The sequence below is a fragment of the Elgaria multicarinata genome, chromosome 12, assembly GCF_023053635.1.
Source record: "Elgaria multicarinata webbii isolate HBS135686 ecotype San Diego chromosome 12, rElgMul1.1.pri, whole genome shotgun sequence".
NCBI lineage: Eukaryota > Metazoa > Chordata > Lepidosauria > Squamata > Anguidae > Elgaria > Elgaria multicarinata.
The window spans coordinates 1,431,839-1,442,864 of NC_086182.1; the positions used below are offsets into that span (position 1 = coordinate 1,431,839).

Consider the following 11,026-nt stretch of genomic DNA (forward strand, 5'->3'; position numbering starts at 1 on the left):
GCAGGCCGGACGGCCCCTCATGCCCACGGACAGCGAGGCATGAGGGATGGAGGAGCTCTCTCTCCATCGCGGCCCCAGGAAGCCGCGGGCTGCCCGGGTGCGCGGGTGGCCAAGCCAGAGAAAGCGAGGCGCCGGCGCGCAAGGCTGCGCAGCTCAAACGGGCGCCGCTCTCGTGGGGCGGCCCGGCCCGAGCATGCTCACTGCGCGGGGGAGGGCCGGGGACTGGCCGCGATCGGCCCGCGGCCAGGCTGGCTCCGCCGCGCCGCCGCCCGGCCCCTCGGCGCAGTTGCAGCGCGGCCCGCGCGCCTCGCCTCGCCTCGCCAGCCGTGCCGGGGTTCCTCCCTCCCCGTCGGGTGCCGGAGGCTGAGCGGAGGCTTCGATGGACGCGGAGCGGGGCAGCGCGGCTTGGGGCGGCTGCCGGCCCGGAGGGCGCCTGGACATGAGCCACGGCTTCGTGCGGCATATCCGGCGCAACCAGATCGCCAGGTACTGCCGCCTCGCAGCCGAAGGGGACCCGGAGCCCGCCGACCTGCCGGGGCGGGGGGGGGGGTGTCTGCCGCCGCCGCCGATTTTATTTCTGGGCAGCCCGCCCTCCTCCCCGACCCTCGCGGCTGCGCCAGCCCCCGCCCCCCTGCAGCCCCCATTGCTGAGGCCGTGGCCACAGGAGGCTTCGAGCCGCCGAGTGGCGGAGGGGTCGCTCAGCTGCTTTTTCTGCGCGCTTCCATGGGAGGAAGCCCCAGGGCACAGCGAGCCTGCCTGCCTGCCCGCCCCCCGCCGGGCGCAGAGTACCGTGGGCGGCGGCGGCGGCGGCTCCAGCAACTCTCCCTTGGGGTGCTGGTGAACGACTGCAGAACTCGCGCTCCTGTTTCCATTACGCTTTCCGAGAGTTCGGTGCACTCTCCATATGCGATCCCAGTAACGCTGGTAGCATGGATCGGTATCATCGCCATATAAGAATGCGAACTCACATGTGCCAATGGTGTGCCCTTATGTCGCGTTATTACCATTACATTTATATCACCCCTTTTTTTGCTTTTGCGAGGAACCTAAAGCAGCTCCCACGGCCTTCCTCTTCCTCCTCTCCATTTTATCCTCACGAGTCAGTGACTGGCCCAAAGTTGCTACATGGCTGACTGTGGACTAGAACCGCGATGTGCAAAGTCCCAGTCCAACACTCTAACCACTATGCCACCCTGGTTGTAGGAAGTACATTCAATAAAACCAGACTGAAATCTGGTCCAGTGCTAAGGCTGCAACTCCATGCTCATTTACTAAGAAATACTAGCGTGCAAATCCCATTGAATGGAATGGAAGTTGCTACCAAGTAAATATAGAATTGCACAGCACAATTATTAAACAGTACAAACAAAAATGTAGCTGCCTAACTTTAAATGTATCACTTACAACTAGGACTACAGTTTTTAAACCAAAGCATTAGGGAGGGTTTTTGGTTTTTTTTACTGACGTTACAACTGGTGCCAATAGGAACTTTTGTCCATCACTGTTTCCAGTGTGGGGGTTGAGCATTTTTTGTTGAAATTGTGGAAGGCAATTTCCCTGAATGTTGCGCTTCTGATACAAACTGCACATTTAGGATTTGTTTAACCCCTGATGTCACTTCAACCAACGCTTTTAAAGTAACATGTAGTTCAGCCATTATTCCTCATCAATGGAAGGAAAGATGCTGCTCAGTTTGCAACTGCTTGCCCAAAGGCCCCTATCCTCCGGCCCAACAACAAGGGCCATTAGGTACTAGGGACAGGGCTTTTTCAGTGGTAGCCCCACACTTTCTATCTCAGTCCCCAGAGAGATACTGCTAGTTTTAAAAATGAGCAAACACCTAAAGACTTATTTATCCCAGTCTCCATTTGGAACGTAACCATTAACACATGCTGCTTCTGGTGTGTGTTTAATTGTTAATGTTTTTGTACTATTGTAAGCCTTTTTTGTGAGGGCAGTGTGCTCCAAAAGGCAGGTTAAAAATCTCTCAAATAGCATTTGGAGTGCAACCCTATGCATGTTTAGACAGACGCATTCCCCAGCCAGCCATGCTCAGTGGGGAACACTGGTGGTGTAGGTCGCTTTTCTGTCACAACTTGCATAGGATTGTGCCCTAAATTGTTTCAATAGTTAATAAAGAGGACCAGTTGATACATCCATCCCTTTTTTGTTGTTGTTGTTTTTAGCTTTGTGCAGGGATCAAGAACAAAGGGAACATTTTCGGCCAAACTTGTGTGAGGTATTTTTGATGAAAGTGACATTTTCAGCCAAAGAATTCTGTCTGTTATCAGAATAATTAAGAGTTTACACAAATGGGGTGAGGGGAACAATGTGAGGATCCCAGAGGACAAAATCTGATTTCATCCAAGCAAGCCAGCAACGTTTTAGCTTCTTCAAAGTGTCGCATGAAAAAGTTGTCCTCGCATTTCCTCTCCAGGGATGACTACGACAGGGAGATGAAGCAAGCTAAGGAGAAGGTGAAGAAAAGGCACACGCCAGCCCCGGCTCGGCCCAGGAAACCAGATCAGCAGGTCTATCACCCCAGTTGGAGAAGTGAGTTCTATCAACCTTACATCTTGTCCATCTTCCTGTACTTCTGTTAATTACTGACAATTATGCTGGCAAAGAGTGATGTCTTTTCCCAGGCCTGCATTAATCATTATGCTAAGTACTCCAGAGAACAGGGCACTGTTCTACAGATTATAACAACACAGCAGGATGGGGTGGACATTGACTGGGGCTGCCTTTATATGTAGATACCAACCCATGAGAAAAACAGCCACCTCCCCTGGCATTTGCTCTTTGCTTTTCAGGTAAAGCAGAAACCACATCTGGCCTTGAGTATGAGGGGTCCAGTGAGAGCAGCTCCAGTACGGAACCAGACCCCAACGGACCGGCTGTCTTCTGCCTGGAGTATGAGGATGACAGTGGCAAGATCACCTCAATTGTTGTGCACCAGGTATGTGGCTGCCTGGTGTGGCTGCAGCAAACCAGGAATTGGGAAGCCATATTTTATGACTACCAGGGGAACAAGTGTGATCTTTTGCTGGAACTCACAGGTAAATAACAAATACAAAACACTGAACACTGTAAAGAAAAAGGGGGGAAATGATTAGTTGCTTCTGCATTAGCGGTCTTCCTAGAATTGACATCACTCATTCACTCAATTATTACAGAGAACTCAGGCAACATGACTGCTAAACAATTTCATTCCAGTATTTTTCATGTTTGTCCTCTCATCTTAATAAAGACCTGGCTTCTGGCAATTTTTCTGACTTTATAATTATAGTGCCAGTCTGTCCAGTGTAGATTAGCCAAGCCATATTGATGCACTTTGATGGAGCGTATGGTCTGTGAGGCTTTGGTGACACCTGACCTTTCTGCATTGCCTCTCCTGCACTTCCTGGTTGCATTGCCATTGTCATGTCTATTACGTGGTTCCTTTCCCCAAGTGATCCATAGATTTGATAGAATCACAGAATAGTAGAGTTGGAAGGGGCCTATAAGGCCATTGAGTCCAGCCCATTCAATGCAGGAATCATAGAATCATAGAATAGCAGAGTTGGAAGGGGCCTACAAGGCCATCGAGTCCAACCCCCTGCTCAATGCAGGAATCCACCCTAAAGCATCCCTGACAGATGGTTGTCCAGCTGCCTCTTGAATGCCTCTAGTGTGGGAGAGCCCACAACCTCCCTAGGTAGCTGATTCCATTGTCACACTGCTCTAACAGTCAGGAAGTTTTTCCTGATGTCCAGCCGGAATCTGGCTTCCTTTAACTTGAGTCCGTTATTCCGTGTCCTGCACTCTGGGAGGATCGAGAAGAGATCCTGGCCCTCCTCTGTGTGACAACCTTTTAAGTATTTGAAGAGTGCTATCATGTCTCCCCTCAATCTTCTCTTCTCCAGGCTAAACATGCCCAGTTCTTTCAGTCTCTCTTCATAGGGCTTTGTTTCTAGACGTCTGATCATCCTGGTTGCTCTCTTCTGAACACGCTCCAGCTTGTCTGCGTCCTTCTTGAATTGTGGAGCCCAGAACTGGACGCAATACTCTAGATGAGGCCTAACCAGGGCCGAATAGAGAGGAACCAGTACCTCACGTGATTTGGAAGCTATACTTCTATTAATGCAGCCCAAAATAGCATTTGCCTTTCTTGCAGCCATATCGCACTGTTGGCTTATATTCAGCTTGTGATCTACAACAATTCCAAGATCCTTCTCGTTTGTAGTATTGCTGAGCCAAGTGTCCCCCATCTTGTAACTGTGCATTTGGTTTCTATTCCCTAAATGTAGAACTTGGCATTTATCCCTATTAAATTTCATTCTGTTGTTTTCAGCCCAGCACTCCAGCCTATCAAGATCACTTTGAAGTTTGTTTCTGTCTTCCAGGGTATTAGCTATCCCACCCAATTTTGTGTCATCTGCAGATTTGATCAGCGTTCCCTGCACCTCCTCGTCCAAATCATTAATAAAAATGTTGACGAGCACTGGGCCCAGGACTGAGCCCTGCGGCACCCCACTCGTTGCCTCTCCCCAATTTGAGAAGGTTCCATTGATAAATACTCTTTGAATCCGATTCTGTAGCCAACTGTGGATCCACCTAATAGTTGTTCCATCTAGCCCACTTTTAGCTAGTTTGTTAATCAGAATGTCATGTGGTACTTTGTCAAAAGCTTTGCTGAAGTCAAGATATATGACGTCCACAGCATTCCCACAGTCCACAAGGGAGGTTATCCTATCAAAAAATGAGATCAAATTAGTCTGACAGGATTTGTTCCTGACAAATCCATGTTGGCTTCTAGTAATCACTGCATTGATTTCAAGGTGTTTACAGATTGACTTCTTTATAATCTGCTCCAAAATTTTCCCAGGGATGGATGTCAGACTGACTGGTCTGTAGTTCCCAGGTTCCTCCTTTTTGCCCTTTTTGAAGATAGGGACAACGTTAGCCCTCCTCCAGTCATCCGGCACCTCACCCGTCTTCCATGATTTTGCAAAGATAATAGACAAAGGTTCTGAGAGTTCTTCCGCTAGCTCCTTCATTACTCTTGGATGCAGTTCATCGGGCCCTGGAGATTTGAACTCATTCAAGGAAATTAGGTGTTCTTTGACCATTTCTTTATCAATCTCAAACTGCAATCCTGCCCCCTCAACTTCTGCTTCACTTTTTCCAGGGGGGTCATAGACCCGCTTTTGGGAGAAGACCGAGGCAAAGTAGGAATTGAGCACTTCAGCCTTTTCTTTGTCATCTGTTATCAATTTGCCATCCTCATTAAGCAGTTGAACCACCATTTCTTTCCTCTGTCTTTTACTACTCACGTATCTGAAGAAAGCCTTCTTATTGCTTTTAGCATCCCTCGCTAATCTCAGCTCATTCACAGCTTTAGCCTTCCTGACGCCATTTCGGCACTTCTGCGCCACTTGTCTGTACTCTTCTTTTGTAGCCTGGCCTTCCTTCCACTTCCTATATGTATCCCTTTTTGTTTTCAGTTCATCAATAAGCTTTTTGTGGAGCCACATTGGTTTCCTCTGTTGTCTTCTATCTTTTCTTCTTGTTGGAATTGTTTGTAACTGTGCCTTTAAAATTTCATTTTTTAGATACTCCCACCCATCCTGCACTCCTTTTCTCATTAGGCTCATTTTCCACGGGACCTTACTTATTATAGTTCTGAGTTTATTAAAATCAGCTTTCCTAAAATCCAGAGTACGTGTATGGCTACACTCGACTTTTGTCTCCTTCATAATCAAGAATTCAAGTATGACGTGGTCACTTTCCCCCAGAGTTTCTGTAACTGCCACTTTATCCACTAAGTCATCCCTATTGGTCAATAACAAGTCAAGGATTGCCGATCCTCTAGTTCCTTCCACCACTTTCTGTAGGAGAAAGTTATCACCCATACATGTCAGGAATTTCTTGGAAGGGCTGCTTTTGGCAGTAATGGTCTCCCAACAGATATCAGGGTAATTGAAGTCCCCCATCACTACTACATCACACTTCCTTGAAACACTGGTAATTTGTTTCTCAAAAGTTTCATCCTCGTCTTCTCCTTGATTGGGTGGTCGGTAGTAGACTCCGATTATCATATTCTTTTTATTCCTAGCCCCATTTATTTTAATCCAGACGCTCTCGACGGGGCTCCCAATCTCATCCGCCTGTATTTCTGTGCAGGGATAGGTATTTTTAACATATAGTGCAACTCCACCTCCTTTTCTATTTCTTCTGTTCTTTTTGAACAAGTTATATCCTTCAATTGCTATATTCCAGTCATGGGAGTCATCCCACCAAGTTTCAGTTATACCTATCAAGTCGTATTTGCCTTCATGTAATAAGAGTTCAAGTTCATTCTGTTTGTTTCCCATGCTCTGGGCATTAGTATATTTATTTATTTATTTATTTAATAAATTAATAAATATTTATTTAATAAATAAATTAATAAATATTTATTTATTTATTTATTTATTTATTACATTTCTATACCGCCCAATAGCCGAAGCTCTCTGGGCGGTTCACAAAAATTAAAACCACAGTAAAACACCCAACAGTTTAAAACACAATTACGAAATACAGTATATAGTATATAGACATCGAAGACCATGTGTTTTATAGTCTGGCTTTGTTCCTACCTTGTTGAAGACACTATTTTGGGACACTGTTGGAGCTGTTCTCTGTACTGTGGTGCATTGGCCTTCATCCATTGTTGCCTCAAAATTTACGTCTCCCACCCCTGTAAGATTCAGTTTAAAGCCCTCCTGATCAAGTTCTTCATGCTGTGGCCGAACTCATTCTTTCCAGCCCTTGTGAGGTGCAACCCATCCCTTGCCAGCAGTCCATGTTCCAAGTAGCGTAGCCCGTGGTCCCAGAATCCAAAACTCTCACGACAGCACCACCTTCGAAGCCAGTCGTTCATCCGGAGTATTTTTCTTTCCCTTTCTAATCCTCTTCCAAGAACCGGGAGGATGGATGAGAAAACTACCTGGGCCCCAAAGTTCTTCAGTTTCCTTCCCAGAACTTCAAAGTCTGAAATGATTTCTTCGTAGCTCTGCTTGGCGACATCATTTGTTCCCACATGGATGAGAAGAAAGGGGTATGTGTCCGTTGTCTTTATGAGCTTCGGTAACCTTTCAGTCACATCTCTAATCTGTGCTCCAGGGAGACAGCACACCTGGCGAGTCCATGGGTCTTCACGACATACTTGGGTTTCAATCCCACACAGCAGGGAGTCTCCCACAACGACTACTCTTCACTTCTTCTTGGTTGACCTACCTTCTGTCCCTTGGTCACTGTTGCATGGTGTCTCCTGTACTTCCTCCTCTGCAAACTGTCCTTCAGTCTCATTCTCCAGAAGCTGAAAGCGGTTGCTTAACTCCAATGGCCCCACCGGTGCAGAACGCCCTCTAATTCCTCCTCTCCTAACTGTCACTCTTTTCCAAGGAGTTTCCTCTTCATTGGCTTTCCTCCCCTCAGCATATTCCACTTCGGCTTCAGCTGGCTGTTGTTCTTCAATCTCATGTGCTTCTTGTTGCTGTTGCAGTTCCACCGTTCGGTCTAAGAACTCCTCGACTTCTCTTATTCCTTGGAGGGTGGACACTCGCTGCTCAAGTCCCCTCACTTTTTCTTCCAAAAGTGCCACCAGCTTGCACTTGTTGCAGGTATACGCCATGTTGAGCTCAGGCAGAAACACGAACATTGCACACCCTTTGCAGGTCACCACCTCTAGGGACTCCTTTCCATCCATATTGTCGATTTCTGCTTTGGTTTTTTTCCTTTTTGATTATAGTAGAATTGCCTTTGCTTTGTTGTGTCCTCTCTGAAGGTACACAACTATATGAGGATGTCTTAAGGGAAAGTAATCTTTTGGGGTTTTTTTGCTTTTGTTTGGTGGTGGTTTTGTGGGGTTTTTTTCTCTTTATGTTTTTCTTTTTTTTTTTTTCCACCTCTTTTTTATTTTTATTTTTTATTATTTTATTTATTTTTTAAGAGGCCTCCCCCTTGACCCCCCCTGTCAAACTCCTGTTTGCTCTTCCTGTTAGCTCGCTCCCTGTTCGCTCGCTCCCTGGGAATCTGGCTTACTTTTATAGCTCCTACTTGAGCTGGGCCAGCTGCTCTTCCCTGCTTCTGCTTAGCTCCAAGTCAGGAACCAGAATGAGGTCACTGAAATGCCAACAACAATCAACAACAATCAACAGCAATTAGGCACTGATTGCTGAGTCCAACTGACAATCAGGCCACTCCCCCTTCACCCTAAAGGGCTCTTAGAATCCACCCTAAAGCATCCCTGAGAGATGGCTGTCCAGCTGCCTCTTGAAGGCCTCTAGTGTGGGAGAGCCCACAACCTCCCTAGGTAACTGATTCCATTGTCTACTACTGATCACCCAATCAAGGAGAAGACGAGGACAAAACTTTTGAGAAACTAAAGCTGACCCAAGGCCCATGTAGCCCATCATCTGGTTCTCCACAACAGCCATCCAGATGCCTCCAGGAAGCCCAGCAGCAGGGCAGGAATTGGTTCTCAGAGGCAGGAGGTGCCATACAGCCATCGTGATACTAGCCATTGCTAGATTCATATTGTTTTGATCTGTCCACTCCCTTTTTCAAGCCATCTAAGTCTTCTTGTCAGCAAATTCCATAAATTATTTATTTAGAAATTCCTACTCTGCTTTTCATAGAATCAAGAGATGGAAGGGGTCACTTAGGCCATTGAATCCAACCCCTTGCTCAGTCCTTTATAAACAAATTCAAAGTGCCTTGCAAGATTATCAATTTCACTGGGCTGGCTCACCCCTCCAAGTTCTAGTATTATGACTGGAGAGGAAGAAAAGCCCCTCTTCCCACTTTCTCCACACCATACACCTCTGTTAGCCCTCCTCTCTTAGGGTAGGGGCTGTGGCTCTGTGGTAGAGCACTTTCTTTGCATGCAAAAGGTCCCAGGTTCAAGTCCTGCCATCTCCAATCAGGGCTAGGAAAACTCCTGCTGAAACCCTGAGCGCCATGGCTGCCAGTCACTGTCATTGAGATGGGCCAAGCGTCTGACTCCAAATAAGGCAGCTTCCTCACTTCCTTTAGTTGTCTTTTTTCTTACCTGGCTAGTTCCCAAGGGGCTTTTGAAAGGTAGGACCCCAAGGAATGGTTACCTATGAGCGTCCAACCAGTGATTCCAGGGGTGTGAGTCTGCATGGGGGGTGGGGGAATTCCTTGGATTTGATTCCAGAAGTTTCCCTGCTTGTCTATCATCCCCTGGGCACAGATGTTTTACACCAAATCCTTTCTTAATTGGCTCTTTATTCCTTCATGCAGGACAATGATCCAGATGAGGTGGTTGAGAAAGTCAGTGCCCAAAACCAGCTGGAACCGGCTTTGCGTGAGGCCCTGAGGCAGCGGGTGCAGGAGGAATTGGAGAAGCGGCAGGTGAAGCGCTGATGACTTCACAGGGAGGCCTGTACTGTCTGCTTAGCTGGGAAATACTTTAGGGAAACTTGTCCCATGACTGCTGGCTTGGAAGCTTCAGGAGGGTCAGGGCATTAGCTGGACCCTGTTACTGGCATAAGGAAGCACCGTCCTTCGTGGTTCCACCTCTGCCTCCTTCCTAGTAATGGCTGAGACATGGTTGTCTGTGTCCTAGATGAGGGGTTGAAGGAGCAGTGGCTGCAGGGAGATCATCTCTGGTGGGTCTGGTTGGGAGAGCTACACAGAAAGGATTAGTTCCGCTGAAACCTGGTCAGATGACTCCTTAGAGCCCTTAGGTAGGTCTCATCACCTACCCTACTAGCCTCTTTTGTGAGTAGCTAAGCTGCTGGCTATTGTATCTTTAGAAATTAGGCAATTCAGGCCAAGGCGGACAATCACATCACTGTTCAACAACTTTCCTGCAGATGAAAGGTACCTGAACCTAACTATTAGCACTGGGGAGAGCACTTGGAACATTCTCCCCCATCTGCCTGGGTCAGAACCTGCAGGAGCCAATTTACTGCTAGAATTCCCTAAGATGATTGTGATATAACCCTGCATTACGTTGTGGGGGAGGCAGTCTACAAAGAGTAATGGAGAGACGGCTGCTGGGCAGTGCAGGAGGCATTGGCTGTTCAGGGGCTGTGGGTGTTCACAAGCCTTCTGTGGCATGCGCCTGGTCCAGACTTGCATATGTCATCCTCTAGTATCTTGCTTTCAGATCAGCCAGTAGAACTTCCTACCCCAGTAGAAAATAAGGGTGCATAGGTTGACTGGTTGGCATTGATAGGATGTGAAGTTGTTGGGCTTAATTTGGCCTTTGCTGGAATCTTCTGAGGCTGGGATGCTGGTGTGTTGTACACTTCTCACTAAAAACACACGTTCAGAAACATGGCAGATTATTGTAAATAAACACATGCAACTTGCAGTTCCTGTTAGTCCTTTGCTGCATCGAAGAGCAGAATCCTGGGATTTGTTCTGTATGCTGCCCCCGTTCCTCTCCCCATGGAATGTACAAATCTTTCCAGCTTCCTGTGTTTCCTGATGCAATTCTTAGGCCTGGTTTGCACATAAAGGCAACCCATAGGGTCAAGCATGAGCGAGTGGCCTCAATCCTCTTTGCTAAGCAACCCAGAAAGGCTCTATTCTTGGGGCGCTAGTTGTGATGCCTGAACCTGGCTGTCTGGATTGTTTGAACCACAGAGTTTGAACCCCTCAACATCACAACTGTCGGGTTCAAACATCACAACTAACCATCGCGATACGAAGCATTCCTGGGTTGTTTAGCAAAGTGGATGCAAAGAAGTGGCCAGCAGATGGAAGGGTCCTGTGGTGTTACACACGAACCAGGTCATTGTCTCCTTTTATATTCCAATTATTACGGGATTCATATAAAATATCCAACTTGCAACCATGTTTATGTTAAAATCTACTTTGTGACTATAGAAATGGGAGGCTGCTTCATAACAGCTTAGACTATTTGCCCAGTGGCTGCTTCTGTCTGGCAGCAGCTCCCCAGGGTCTCAGGCCCAGAAAGCTCTTTCCCATCCCCCTGCTGTCTTGAACCCTTTGAGCTGAAGATGCC

The 11,026-nt window shown here is 47.3% G+C and overlaps 1 protein-coding gene across 1 annotated transcript; it reads left to right on the forward strand.

The window, feature by feature from the left end:
* Window positions 1-304: 304 nt before the first annotated feature.
* On the forward strand, window positions 305-10,369 carry C12H2orf68 (chromosome 12 C2orf68 homolog). Its single transcript, XM_063139269.1, has 4 exons — window positions 305-486; window positions 2,438-2,553; window positions 2,814-2,959; window positions 9,292-10,369. Exons 1-4 carry the CDS (start codon window positions 380-382, stop codon window positions 9,412-9,414), a joined length of 492 nt encoding a protein of 163 aa, XP_062995339.1. The 5' UTR covers window positions 305-379; the 3' UTR covers window positions 9,415-10,369.
* Window positions 10,370-11,026: the final 657 nt, after the last annotated feature.